This window comes from Ceratotherium simum, chromosome 5 (genome assembly GCF_057802395.1).
Source record: "Ceratotherium simum simum isolate JZ-2026a chromosome 5, ASM5780239v1, whole genome shotgun sequence".
Lineage (NCBI taxonomy): Eukaryota > Metazoa > Chordata > Mammalia > Perissodactyla > Rhinocerotidae > Ceratotherium > Ceratotherium simum.
In genome coordinates this window covers 46637867-46653672 of record NC_141904.1, presented here as the reverse complement: position 1 = coordinate 46653672, position 15806 = coordinate 46637867, and the positions used below count along the sequence as shown (strand labels likewise).

The window sequence follows — 15806 nt, the reverse complement described above, 5'->3', positions numbered from 1 at the left end:
ATATCAAAGGCTACAGAAAAGTTGAAAGAATGGTACAATGAATACCTGTATCCTCCATCTGGACTCGACAATACCTTGCTACATTTGCCCTATCTCTCTATACATACTGAAAAACATTTTTTTGAAAGTTGTAAACATCAAAACACTTCATTCCAAATACTTTAATATGCATCTTTTAATAATAATTCTCCAAACAATGATTACAGGTCAGAAAATTAACAATTCCCTAATATCATCTAATATCCAGTCATATTCAAATTTCCCCAACTGTCCTAAAATATATATTTCATAATTTTGTTTTTCCAAATCATTTTCACACACTGCATTTGGTTATGGCTCTTTAGGGTTTTACTTTTTACTTTGAATTTATAGATTCACAGGAAGTTGCAAAGATAATACCCTTCACTTTCCCCCAGTGGGTACATCTTACATAATTATAGTTTAATATAAAAATTAGGACATGGACATTGGTACAATGTGTGTGTACACTTCTACATCATTTTATCACATGTGTAGATCTGTGTAACCACCACCACAATCAAGATACACAACTGTTCCAACATCACAAAGACCTCTCTGTTGCTACCCATCCCTCTCCCCCTGCTCCCTCCCACCATCCCCAACCTCTGGCACCGCTGTTTTTCATCTCTATACTTTTGCCATTTTAGAATATTAAATAAGCAGAGTCATACAGTATACGACCTTTTGAGATTGGACTTTTTCATTCAGTATAATTCTCTTGAAATTCACTTGAGTCACTGAAGGTATCAATTGGTCATTCCATTTTATTGCAGAGTAATGTGTTCCATGGTACAGATATACCAAATTTGTTTTAACCACCTGTTGAATGATATTTGTGACTTACAGATTTTGACTAATACAAATAAAACTGCTGTGAACAGTCATGTACAGGTTTTTGTGTGAACATAAGTTTTCATTTCTCTGGAATAAATGCTCAGGAGTGCAAATATAAGTGCATGTTTGGTTTTATAAGAAACTATCAAACTACTTTCCAGAGTGGCTGTACCATTTCACATTCCCAGCAACATAAGAGATTCAGTTTTTCTGCATTTTTGCCAGCATTTGGTGTTAACATTATCTTTTTTTAAGCTATAGGTGTGATTTTTAACTTGCATTTGCCTAATGGCTACTAATGTTGAACATCTTTTCATTTACTTGCCATCTACACTTTGGTGAAATGTCTGTTCATGCCTTTTGTATGTTTTCCAATTGGATCTATTCATTACTGCTGAGTTTTGAGAATTCTCTGTATAGTCTAGAAAGAAATCCTGTGTTGGATATATCAATTGCAAATATTTTCTCCCAGTCTGTAATGTCTTCCCATCCTCTTAGAAGAGTCTTTTGCAGGGCAAATAATGTTAATTTTGATGAGGTCTAATTTATCATTTTTTTCCCTTTTATGGAGCATGCTTTTGATATGTGTAAGAGTCCTTCACTTAGTCCTAGTTCCTGAATTTTTTTTTTCCTATGGCGATCCAATTGGTCCAGCAGCATTTGTTGAAAAGGCTATCCCTCCTCTACTGAATTGCTTTTGCACCTTTGTAGAAAATCAACTGGGCATTTGTGTGAGTCTATTCCTGTCTTAATATCTTATGGCTCTTCAATATCTCTTAAAAACAACCCCCCTCACCCACTTTATACTTTTCATTATGGAAAATTTCATACATATACAAAAGCAGAGAACAGTACAACGAACTCTCAATATTAATCCAGCTTCAACAATTATCACCCCCTCCCTTTTCATCATAATTATCTTTTTGAAGAATCGAATACAGTTTTCTTATATAATCAATATCCCATGTCCTGAGTTTCTCATGGTGTCATTTATCTCATTCCTCTGCCTCTTGTATTTCCTGTAAACTGGCAATCAGGTCTAAGAAGCTTGATAAATTCAGGTTATACTTTTGGCTTATTCCCATCACATGCAGCAGCACATTATGTGGGTTATCCTAGTCTCAGTGACGCTACATTTTAATTGGTTAAGAGGTAAATGCCAGCTTTCTCTATTGTTAAAGTACATCTTTCCCTTTGTAATTATTACATAATCTGGGGTGATTCTTCTACAGTATGAATATAAAGCATCTTCATATTCATTACCTCATAACAACTTTGTGAGGTAGATATTCTTCCTCCTGTTTTACAGATGAGGAAATCAAGGCTCCAAGAAATGAAGGAATTTATCCAAGGAAAGTGGCAGAATTTGACTCATACCCACGTCTTAAGACTTTTAACCTTGGGCCCCTTGCAGTTTTCACTGTTGGGTACTTGTCAGTCTAATGAGGAACCAGCCCTCAAGGAACTTTGGGGTTGAATTAATAACATTTATTATAATCAACACACCACTTCAATGCTACTAGTATTAGAAAACACAATTCTGATACTATGGTGTAGTCTACGGCCATACCACCCTGAACGCGCCCGATCTCGTCTGATACTATGGTGTTTATAGTCCAGCTGCAGAACTGGAGTTTTGAGAATTACAACATAAAACTACCAACTCAAGAATATAGGATGAATTAAATCTACAGATGTACAAAAGGACACAGACTGAATGAATGATTGGTTCACAGGGAGTGATGGGCCTGACTGCCCAGAGGTGGCTTCTGAGTTAGTTTAATCAGAGCTTGAAGGGCTTGGCTCTGTGTGAAAACTGATGTAGTAAGCTGAGTGCTGGGACAGAATGTTGTTTCTTAAGTAACAAGCTACCATATGTCAGCAATGATAACATGATGATCTCAATTGAGAATGACAGTGGCAGGGATAATCAGCTCAGGGGTTGGGGTTAAGGATTTTTCCCCAAGAACAAGGAAAGCAACATAGGACAGTCCTTCCATTTTGACACTACATCTGCTTGGTTTCAAATGCAAAGGTTGAAAAATAAATTGTTTTCCTTGGCATCAATGTTAACAGAGGGACATAATATTTAATTTTTCCACAATAAGCCAATATTTTTCCATAAAAACAAACTAGGCATATTATTAATTCCCTTAAGCATTTTTAAAGCTATATATATTTTTTTTAAAGATTTTATTTATTTATTTTTTCCCCCCAAAGGCCCAGTAGATAGTTGTGTGTCATAGCTGCACATCCTTCTAGTTGCTGCATGTGGGACGCAGCCTCAGCATGGCCGGAGAAGCAGCGCGTCGGTGCGAGCCCGGGATCCGAACCCGGGTCGCCAGCAGTGGAGCGCACTCACTTAACCACCAAGCCACGGGGCCGGCCCCTAAAGCTATATTTTTAAAAAGTCTTCTTAGAATACTAAATTCCTAAGTTAGCTATCCACCATACCTCCTTTTACTATAAAAATGAGTATTTTTTGAGGTTCACAAAGTCCTAATGTAGACTTAATGAACAAACATTACATTTTGCCATTGCTCTAGATTTTGATCATACCTCTTTTATCCAACTTTATTGACAACTAAATTATTTCACAAAGTACTTTCACAAAGATCCTTTCATTTAATCTTCACAACAACCCTGTGAGGTAGGCGTTATGTCAATATTTGATGGACAGAGAAACTGAGGCTTAGAGGCTGACTTAATAACATCACATAGCTAGTAGGAGAAAGAGCCAGGACCCAAAGCTAGGTCTTGATTCCAAATCCAGTGCTCTTCTTAAGCTGTCCTCAAACAGCAGACTTGCCCACCCAACTCCATGTCTGACATGTCTCAATCATTTTGTGTATACAGACTTTCTGTAGCAGTGATGCTATCTTTAAAATGTACAATATCTACACTTTCAGAAACATATACTTTCTAATACAAAGACATCTTTGCTATCATTTACAACTACATCATTACATCTTATAAGACATAAACCTAGTTTCTTCGGAGTCCTCAGTGGCTCCAAGGTCCCTTTCTAGGGTCATAACAAATGGTCTGGAACAGAGTATCCTTTAACTAGAATTTGGTTAAGTTTTTGTAGTCTTGAAAGTCTAGATTAACTTTCTTCCACATGTAACTCACTTGTCTATAAAAGAGTCAATCATGAATTTTTTCCTTATAAGAAGCATTATACTGCCATTTCTCCAACAGTTACTTAAGTAGGCAGGAATTCTATTTCATTCTACATATGATACTAGATTTTCTGAATCTCTATCTTGGACTCACTAGCATTTTGGAGCCAAGAAAATTCCTCCACGGGGTGGATTTTTTGTTGAAGATGAAGGTTTGAAGTCTGAGAGAATTCTTTTTCAGACTCATCACATTCACAGAGTTTTTCATCTGTATGAATTTTCTGATGTACGGTAAGGTTTTTTCTTTGCCTAAAAACTTTACTACAATCATTACACCCATATGGTTTCTCCCCTGTGTGGATTCTCTGGTGGCCAACTAAATTCCTCTTAGAAGTAAAAGATTTTCTACATTTCTCACACTCATATGGTTTTTCCCCAGTGTGCATTCTCTGATGTACAACAAGGTTTTTATTCTGACTAAAGTCTTTTCCACACTCATTACATTTATAAGGTTTCTCTCCAGTGTGGATTCTTTGATGTACCATAAGATTTCTACTGGAGGTAAGGACTTTTCTACATACATGACATTCATAGGTTTTTTCCCCACTGTGAATTCTTTGATGCTCAATAAGGTTTCTGTTGTAAGTAAAGCCTTTCCCACACTCACTACATGCATAGGGCTTCTCACCAGTGTGGATTCTCTGATGGGCTATAAGGTTTGAGCGGTAACTGAAGACTTTTCCACAGTCATTGCATTTATAAGATTTTTCCCTTGTGTGAATCCTCTGATGTCCAATGAGACTTTTCTTCAGAATGAAGCATTTGCCACATTCGTTACACTCATAGGGTTTCTCACCACTGTGGATTCTCTTATGTTCAATGAGGTTTCTGTTAGAACTGAAAGCTCTTCCACACTCACCGCATTCAAAGGGCTTTTCCCCAGTGTGGATTCTCCGATGTACGAGCAGGCTTGAATTGTAACTGAACGCCTTCCCGCAATCCTCACATTTGTAGGCTTTCTCCTGTGTATGGAGTTTCTGATGGACCATGAAACTCTTGCTCATAATGAAGGTTTTCCCACACTCTCGACATTCATAGGGTTTTTCCCCATTGTGGAGTCTCTCGTGGTCAATGAGGTTTCTGTTAGAACCAAAGACCTTGCCACAGTCTTTACATTCATAGAGATTCTCTCCAGTGTGGAACCTCTGATGTAAAATGAGGCTCTTCTTCAGAATGAAAACTTTCCTACATTCATTACATTCATAAGGCTTCTCCCCATTGTGGAGTCTCTGATGGTCAAAAAGGTAAGCACTCTGAGTGAAGGCTTTCCCACATTCAGTACATTTGTAAGGCTTCTCTCTGCTATGCATCCTCTTATGGTCAATGAGGTTTGACTTAGAATTGAAAATCTTCCCACATTTTTTACAACCAAAAGTCTTCTTTTCTGTGTGTACTCTCTGGTGTAAAAGGAGGCTTTTGCTCCGAATGAAAACTTTCCCACATTCTTTACATTTGTATGGGTTCTCTGCACTGTGGAGTCGCTGATGGTCAACAAGGTAAGTGGTCTGAGCAAAGGTTTTTCCACATTCATCACATTTATAGGGTTTTTCCCCAGAGTGGATTCTCTGGTGCAGAATGAGGCTCTTCTTCAGAATGAAAGCTTTCTGACACTTGTTACATTTATAAGGTTCCTCCCCTTTGTGGAGCCTCTGATGGTCAATGAGGTAAGCATTCTGAGAGAAAACTTTCCCACACTCATTACATTTATAAGGTCTCTCCCCAGAATGGCGCCTTAGATGTATAATAAGGCCTGAGTGTCTATAGAAGCCTTTTCCACACTCTTTACATTTATAAGGTTTCTCTCCAGTGTGGATTCTCTGATGGTTTAGAAGGTAAGCACTTTGAGAGAAAGCTTTCCCACATTCATTACATTTATAAGGTTTCTCCCCAGAATGGTTCCGTAAATGCATTAGAAGGCTTGAGCGTTGAATAAAGCCCTTTCCACACTCTTTACATTTATGAGGTTTCTCACCAGTGTGGATTCTCCGATGGTTTATAAGATGGGAGATTTTATTGAAATGTTTACAACATATATCACATTTATACAACTTCTTTCCTTCAGTACCTAATAAACTCTCAGAAAGAGCTGAACCTAAAGTCAAGCTTTCTCCAAATTCCTTCCACTTTTGGCTTCGTTTTTCTGGTGTAGTCCTTTTCTTCCTGTCTCTCTCACAGAGGGAAACTTTCTTCAATGTATCTCTTTCCCTTGTTTCATTTCCCCACTGATTTGCCAAAACTTGCCATTCACACTCTTCCTCAAAATTAAGGACCTGGGGAACACCTCCTTGAAGTCTTTTTGATGTTCCTTTCTGAGAATCTGCTCTTTGAGATATGCTTGACTTTGATGTCACCTCCTCATTCTCGGTCATGGTCTCCCATTCTGGTAAAAGGAATTAAAAATGCATATGTTACCATGTCCCTGTGTTAGTGAGAACAAGATCTTCAAATGACTTTAAAATAAGCTAGAAGGGAACACTTCTAAATGAATACAAAAGGAGAAACTTTTCATTAAATGAAGGTACAAAGCAGAACACTACACTGACAGAATGTTATAAATGGAGTAACACAGAACTCACTCTGAGACACTTCTAAGCTCTTTGTCTTCAGAGAGAAGATGGAAAAATATAAATGATGTTGAAACAATAGATGCAAGGAAAAACCACACAGAGAACAGCGGATCTTAAGCAGGTGGTTCAGACCTGGGGCTCAAGAAGTTGGATGGAACAGGAAGAATCATTTGGCTTATAAAGAACTGTCTTTTTATTTTCTTCATGCTAGGAAGATGGGAACTCTATAGAAGAGAAAATATACCTAAGGACTCTGAAAGGCAATCTCTAATTTTTGAAAAGACAAGTACGTAAACACTTTAATTACTTGAAAGCTATTAACCTACAGAAAATAAAATCCATTAAAAAAAACTTAATTCTTAGAATTCAAATATGTCCCATTGTTCCTTTTAAAATTGAGAAATGAACATTTTAAAAATCATTTCACAAAACATCAGGTCTGGGTTAGACTCTCACTTTAATTAGACATAAAAGAGAAGAAATACAGACTGAAAAGAAAAAAACATAGAAATAGACAGATTAAAAACATGAAAACATCTATAAAATGATGAGGCTGAACTAGCAAATCTCCAAGGTCCCTTTCTACTCTGACATTCTCAAATATCTTAAAATGTGAAAATATTTTTTTTGAAAATGCTTTGGAAACTTACTTTCACTGTCCAAATGTGAGAAAAAATATGAACTAGTTCTCCAAATTATCTAATAAGTAAAATTATGTGAATAATAGTAACATTATCTTCTATTTAAGTATAACAACACTATTCTTTTACCTAAATAGAAAGAAAAGACATAGAAAAGGAATGTAGCTATTTTATTTCATTATAAACTTCTTTAAGTTTACAAGAGAGTGAGGATGGAAAAGATCCAATAAATGTTAATCTGAAATACATTCTTAGGTCAGGCCCTCATATTTCATCTCAGCTGCCCCTCTCTGTGGGATTCAGGCACGACTGCCAATCACACTACCCTACTTCACCTGGCTGTAGGGATGGACATGTGTCCTAGGCCTATCCAATATTGGTACTCCAGTTTCCTTGTCCACAGTGATTGATCAAGGCGTGGTTTCACAATTTAAGCAGGATGCTGGTAGAAAGGAAAGTTCTCTTTCTTTAAGGACATAAAAGTGTTTTAGGGAAGTAGAAGTGCTTTTAGGAAGTAGAAGTGTTGCAAGTAGTTAAACTGAGGTGGAAAATGGTTAAGAAATTAGCAACTCTTGTACACTCAGTAGCTAATTAGCTGGTTAAACTATCTGAAATTTTAGTACAGGAATTAGATGATGTATAAGCCTGTTAAGCTTTAGGGTACATAGCAGAAAAAATGTCAGAATGATACAGGAAGTCGGCTACTTTCGGCAATCTTTGGTGAAGCCTGCAAGAAACAGACAGGCTTCCCTACCTCCAATTCACCCTCCTCCTCTAACCCAAGTCCACTCCATTGCCAATTATCTTTCCAATAGGTAAATTTGATCATGTCACTCAAGTGCTCAAAACAAATGACTCTTCATTGCCTACAGGATAAAGCATAAATGCCCAGCCTAGCCCAAGAGATACCCTCACCCACTGTCTGCCCATTTTTCTGGTTCCACTTCTTGTCAGTACCCTTTAGGCCCCTAGATTCTTGCCACAGAGAACACATACAGATGCCCAAACATGCCATGCTTTTCCTTGCTTCTCTACCACTGCCCATGCCCTTTTCTCTTCCTGAATTGCTCTTCCTCTTCCCAACTCTCTACACATTCTGTACCTACACCCTTAAAAACTAAGCTCAAAAGCCACCCTTCCTCTGGACATTACCACTGATTTTACAGAAATAAAAAGGATTATAAGGGAATACTATGATTTTATGCCAATAAAATGGACAACTTAAGATGAAATGGGAAAATTCCTAAGAGTCACAAACTACTAAAATTGACTTAAGAAGAAATAGAATATCTGAATAGATCTATAAAAACTAAAGAAATTGAGTCACCCACAAAGAAAAGCCCAGGCCAAGATTGCTTCACTGGTGAATTCTACCAAAGATTAAAAGAATTAACACCAATTGCTCACAAACTCTTCCAATAAATAGAAGAGGTAGGAACACTTGCCAACTGACTCTATGAGGACAGTATTACCCTGATACCAAAACCATAGATATCACAAAAAAAAAGAAAACTACAGATAAATATATCACATGAATATAGACATAAAAATCCTCAACAAAATACTAGCCAATTGAATCCAGCAACACATAAAAAGAACTATACTCCATGACCAAGTGGGATTTATCACAGGAATGCAGTGTTGGTATAACATTGGAAGATCAATTAATGCAATATACCATATCAATATAATGAAGGACAAAAGTCTCAATAGACATAGAAAAAGCATTTGGCAAAATCCAACACCTCTTCATGAAAAACACACTCAACAAAGTAGGAATAGAAGGGAACTTCCTCAACCTGATAAAGAACACCTACAAAAAATCCAAAGCTTACATCATACTCAATGGTGAATGATTGATGCTTTCCCTCTAAGAGTAAGGACAAGAAAGGAATTTCTGCTCTTGCCACTTCTATGCAACATGCACTGAAGGTTCTAATCAGAGCAATTAGGCAAGAGAAAGAAACAAAAGGCATCTAGGTTGTAAAGGAAGAAGTAAAACTATATTTGCAGATGACAAGATCTTATATAGAAAATCCAAAAGAATCTACCAAAAAACTATTAGAACTAAATAAGTTCAGCAAGGTTACAGAATCCAAGATCAATATACAAAAATCAGTGGTATTTCTATACACTAGCACTGAACAATCCCAAAAGGAAATTAAGAAATAATAGCATCAAAAAGAATAAAAGACTTATGAATAAATTTTTAAGTGCAAAACGTATACCCTGACAACTACAAAACATTGTTGAAAGAAATTAAAGACTAAGTAAATAGAAAGATATCCCATGTTCACGGAGTGAAAGACTTAATTTTGTTAAAATGGCAATACTCCCCACACTGATCTACAAATTCAATGCAATCCCTATCAAAATCCCAGATGGCTTCTAGACAGAAATTAACAAGCTGATCCTAAAATTCATATGGAAATTCAAGAGCCCTGGAAGAGCTAAAACAATCTTGAAAAAGAAGAACATAGTTTGAGGGCTTACATTTCCTAATTTCAAAATGTACTATGAAGCAACAGTAATAAGACAGAGTGCCACTGACATAAGGCTAGACATATAATCAAAGGAATAGAATTGAGAGTCCAGAAATAAACCCTCACATTTATGGTTAACTGATTTTTGAAAGAGTGCCAAAACAATTCAATGGGGAAAGAATGGTGCTGTGATAACTGAATAGCCACATGTAAAGAATGAAGTTAGACCCTTACCTCACACCATATACAAAAATTAACTCAAAATGGATCAAAGACCTAAATGTTAGAGCTAAATCTATAAAATTCTTAAAAGAAAACACAGACATAAATCTTCATAACCTTGGATTAGGCAATGGTTTCTCAGATAGGACACCAAAGCACAAGCAACAAAAGAAAAAGTAAATTGGAAAGCACCAAAATTAATAACTTTTGTGCTTCAAAGGACATCATTGACAAAGCAAAAAGACAACCCACAGAATGGGAGAAAATACTTGAAGGTCGTATATCTGATAAAGTACTTGTATCTAGACTATATAAAGAACTCCTACAACTCAATAATAAAAAGACAACTCAATTAAAATATAGGCAAAGAATCTGAACAGACATTTCTTCAAAGACAAATAGAAAATAAGCACATGAAAAATTGCTTAACGTCATTAGCTACCAGGGGAATGCAAATCAAAACCACAATATCACTTCAGACTCACTAGGATGGCTATAATCAGAAAGACAGACAATAATAAGTGTTGGCAAAGATTTGGAGAAATTGGAACCCTTATAAACACTGTTGGTGGGGGTGTAAAATGGTGCAGCAACTTTGGAAAACAGTCTGTCAGAGCTCCTCAAATGATTAAACATAGAGTTACTATATGACTTAGCAATTTCACTCTTAGGTATATATCCAAGAGAAATGAAAACACACAGCTACACAAAAACTTGTGCACAAATGTTTACAGCAGTATTATTCATAATAGCCCAAAGGTAGAAGCAACTTAAATGTCCATCAACTGATGAATGGATCAATAAAATGTGATATAGCCATACAATGGAATATTATTCAGCAATAAAAAGGAATAAAGTATTAATACATGCTACAACATAGATGAACCTCGAGAACATTATGCTAAGCAAAAGAAGTCAGTCACAAAAGACCACATACTATATACTCTACTTACATGAAATACCCAGAATAGGCAAATCTAGACAGACAGAAAGCAGAGTAGTGGTTGCCTAGGGCTATGTTGAAGGGAGGAGTTGGGTGAAATAAAGGGTGACTGCTAAAGGGTACAGGTTTCTTTTTGAGGTGATGAAAATGTTCTAAAATTGATTGTGGTGATGGTTGCACAACTCTGTGAACATACTAACAACCACTGACTGTAACCTTTAAATTGGTGAATTATATGGTGTGTGAATTATATCTCAATAAAACTGTTATTAAAAATAAAAAGTCACCCCCTGTGTAAATCTTTCCCTGAACTATCCACCCCTCCCCTCACTCTCACAGTCCTTCCACCATCCCAAGCTCCTACGGGGTCCCACACTTGTGCATATTTTTTTATATAGCATTTGCCACACTGTATTGTAAGGATTAGTGTAAATGTCTATCACTCCAACTTGAATGCACTTTAAGACAGGGGCTAAGCTTGATATTCAATATTTCTCACATTGATACTCACTATATCTTAAATAATTTCCTTCAAATTGTATTCCAATCTCTTAAACGAACATAAATACACCTTTTACATATTGAAGCACTGTGTGCAAGCTATCTGGGAGTCTGCTTTTCTACCAAACAGTTCATCAATGCATGGAAACTGAGTGCACAGAGTTGTCATATTTGATAGCGTCACAGTATACCTCCGGGTCAAAACACCACGGTCTGCTTAGTACTTTCTCTATCTTGGGGAATTTGGTTGTGACCAACTTTAAACCATTATAAATACTTTGCTGGCACTATCTTTAGACATATTACATATTTTTCCTCTTTCTGAACCATTTCCTTAAGGTATCCTCCTCAAATCAGAATTACCACATTACAGGGCATAAACACCCTTATATCTGCTTGCCCAACATCACCGCAGTTATTAACCTTGGTTCCAACTTCTCTTTCTTCAAAGAGCTAGAATAAATAAGCAGTTCCATTTTCTTCTTCTTTTTTTTTTTTGGTCAAACTCTTAGACACATCTGGAAATTTATTTTGATTTACAGCATGAGGTATGGAGCCATGGTGAATGTTTTTCATAAAATTAACCAGTTCACCCATAAAGTATATTTTAGAATTCTTAGAAAAGATGGATTATTGAGTAAACAGCATTGGAACTACTGAAAGCCACTTGGGTTAAAAAACAAACAAACAAACTGGATTCTCATATCATTCTGTATATCAATATTTTAGATGGAGTAAAGCTTAAATGTAAAAATGAAACAATTTGAGATACTTTTAGTATCTCAAGAAAATACAAGTGATTTAAAAAAAAATAATTTTATGGCGAAGACCACAACGGCCATAAAGGAAAACACTGATAAGTTTAATACTACATAAAAGGTTTTCTGAGGCTTAAAAACTAACAATTCATAGATAACAATGAAAGGCAAACAAATGGGAAAAATACATGCAACACCTGACAAAAGGTTAGCGGTTCTAATAAATAAAAGAGATATGTAGGAAGGATATGAACAGGAGTAAAACGACCAATAAACATGTGAAAAGATTTCAACCACACTAGTAATCAAAGAAATGAAAAACAAGTATTTTTCATCTACCTACGAAAGTCTTAAAACACCGACCAAATCATAAGCACATACAGGGGAAAGAGGCCCTCTTCTGCTCTTTTTGTGGGAATGTAAATTGGCACATCATTGTTAGAAAGCAATTTGGTAATGTGTATCAAAATATAAAATCTACAGAATGTTTGACCCACCATCAGCACAGCTGAGATACTAAAAGATATATTCTCATAAGTGTAAAAATATACAATGTAAATTACTATGGACAATGAAATAACTTAGTAACGTTGCAACATACAAAAAAATTAGGATTTTCATATATGCAAACAACAGTCAATTAGAAAACATCAGAAAACATTCTAATTCCAAAGAATCAATATAACCAGAAATATGCAAGATCTAGATAAATGCAATTTTAAAACAGGCCTGACACATACAAAGGCAGTACTGAACAAATGGAAAGGCATGTAATGTTCTTAAATAGAAATTCAGTATAATAAAGCTGTCAATGAAAGCATGATACACAATGAAATACTATGCAGCCATTTAAAGTGATACTCTAAATCTGTATTTCAGTCCAAATTAGATCAGCTCTTTAGCTGATTCCTCAGTGTTTAATGTCTATTTCTCCAAACAAAATCTTTTTTCTTCAAGATCGGCACAAAGCTGCCTCTTTTATGGCCTTTCCTAATCCCTAGGAATGGAACTGGTTGCTCTGTCCCCTGTATTTCCATCTCAAGAGGCTTATGCCACTCTTATACCAATTATTTTACCTTGCCTTGTTTATTCTTTCTATGTTCATCCCCCAAACAATGGTAAGCTACCTAAAGGCAGAATCACATCATTCCCACAGTTGCCACCACATGACAGGTGTTTAATGTTTGTTGGACACACAAATGGTTAACAAACTTTTTTTTAATACTCTTATTTTATTACTAATCAAAGAAATCCATTTCAGAATACAGTCACGTGCCACCTAATGATGTTTCAGTCAACAATAGACCACATATACAACGGTGGTCCCATAAGATTAGTACTGGATAGCCCAGGTGTGTAGTAGGCTATACCATCTGGGTTTGTGTAAGTACACTCTAGGCTGTTTGCACAATGACGAAATCACCTAATGACATTTCTCAGAACATATCTCCATCTTTAAGCGACACATGGTTGTAAATAGATATTATAACTTAAAAAAAATTATATTAGCTACAATTTAAAAGAATGGGGTTACTCAGTACCAATGAAAGCAGAGCAAAAAGAGCGTTCTTATGTTCCACTAGTTAAGAGCAGAGAGGACGGAATTCACTATGGAAAGCAATTCAGCAGTATAAAGCAAGAACCTTAAAACAATTCCAACTTTTAGGCCTAGTAATTCTACTTCTAAAAAATAATGAGAAATAAAGGCCTTAGGTATAGAGATAGATGATTATTACAGCAGTTATCTAAAATAATAGCTAACTGAATTATGGTACAAATTATGTAGCCAATATAGATAATACTTGCAAAAAATGTGTAGTAATACAAGTGAGGAGAACGCAAGAAAAGCAAGCAATAAAACTGTATATGCACAAAACAATGTAAAAGAACCTTAAACAGAAAAAAAACAGAAGGGTAATATATCAAAATTTTGGTAGTAGTTGTCTGCAAATAGTGGGTTTAAGGAAGTTTTTTTTCTTTCTAATATTCTGTGTTTTCCAAAATAAGTATATGCTACTTTCATAATTAGAAAATAAACAAAGGCTGATGAAATAAAGGGAAAAATTGGGCCAGCCCCGTGGCATAGCGGTTAAGTGCGCACGCTCTGTTGCAGGCAGCCCAGGTTCAGATCCTGGGCGCGCACTGACACACCGCTTGTCAGGCCATGCTTTGGCAGCGTCCCACATAAAGTGGAGGAAGATCGGCACGGATGTTAGCTCAGGGCCAGTCTTCCTCAGCAAAAAGAGGAGGATTGGCATGGATGTTAGCTCAGGGCTGATCTTTCTCACAAATAAAAAATAAATAAAAAATAAGGGTAAGAATTATGGGAAGAAAGGGTTCTTGAGCCAGTCCTGATGGCCTAGTGGATAAAGGTGGCCTGGGTTTGGTTCCCAAGAGTGGAACCATACCACTTGCCTGTCAGTAGCCATGCCGTGGCAGTGGCTCACAGAGAACTAGAAGGACTTACAACTAGAATATACCACTATGTACTCGCACTTTGGGAAGGGGGAAAAAAAAGAGGAAGATTGGCAATAGATGTTAGCTCTCAGGGAGAATCGTTCCCAGCAAAAAAAAACAAAATGCCCTTACCTAGGGAGGTCACGTTTCCATAATTCTCCAGCATTACATCCCAGTACAAGGCCCTCTGAATTGGGCCCAGACATGCCCATTCCTCTGAAGTGAAGCATACTGATACTTCCTCAAACATCACCAACTCCTGAAATAACAGGTACGTGTGAGATTATCCATGCCCAGGAGCTCCCCTACTGAAGAAGGGAAGATTCCTTTCACTTCTGGGGAAAGGACACATTGTGAAGTCATGAGATGGACAAGGGATAACAGGGAGATATAAGGAGACCCTAAGTAAAGTTTGCATTCCGATACCATGGACCTTGATTTAGAGATGGGAACTGCCTAGAAACTCAAGCGCTAGGATGAGAGAAGCCATTTCAGCCACAATTAGTGCAGATGGGCCTTAGGAAGGAAAGAGGATGCAAATCTCACCTGGGGCTGGGCTGTTAGGAGCATGAGTGCCATTAATTGATTCCTTGGGTTCTCCTCCTGGGAAAGGGCAGAAGCTTCAGGGGCAGGAGAATCTGAGGAAGGAGAAGAAGCTGCATGTGAGATTTCTGCTGTTCCTGCCCACTACTCCAAGTCCAGTATCTTCTACAAACAAGGAATTCAGAAAGACCCAGAACCCCCAGGACTAGGCAATGAAGGCTATAAAATGACCCATTTACCTTTTCTGAGTGAGGCCCATGTGCAGGGCTGGAATAACAAAAAGAGTAGCAATAAGAATGAATAAAGGGTCCAGGGGACCCAGCAAAGGACAACAGGACGAACAGCAGACAGTGCTTGGTACCATAAGAGATTCACATACAGGGCAGGACTGGAAGCAACTATCTGGGAGTAGGGGGATGAGCCACAATAAGGGTCCTGAAAAAGTCCAAAACCAGGGCCAGTGAGTAAGTACCATGTTGAGGATCCTGGAGGTTAAACACCACTGGGTCAGTATGAGGATTAGGGTGAATTTCAGCTGATATGTGGCTGCCAGCAAGTACATGAGGAAGTGCTGTTCCTGGAGTGCTCATCTCCTCCTGGAGAGTACCCTGGTCTTGGATAAGAACTGGAACCTAGGAATAAGCAAAACAAAAT

The 15806-nt window shown here is 37.1% G+C and overlaps 1 protein-coding gene across 8 annotated transcripts in view; it reads right to left on the bottom strand.

Annotated features, from left to right (window-relative positions):
• Positions 1-157: 157 nt before the first annotated feature.
• ZNF197 (zinc finger protein 197) overlaps positions 158-15806 on the bottom strand; it is a 57355-nt gene continuing 41706 nt past the window's right edge. For all 8 annotated transcript variants that reach the window (XM_014791147.2, XM_087430826.1, XM_014791153.2 and 5 more), the window contains 4 exons: positions 15625-15784; positions 15156-15247; positions 14742-14868; positions 158-6417 (listed from right to left, as the gene is read on the bottom strand). In XM_014791147.2, the coding sequence (XP_014646633.1) occupies positions 4100-6417; positions 14742-14868; positions 15156-15247; positions 15625-15784 (2697 nt within the window). In that variant the 3' untranslated portion in view covers positions 158-4099. The remainder of the gene's footprint in view (positions 6418-14741; positions 14869-15155; positions 15248-15624; positions 15785-15806) is intronic.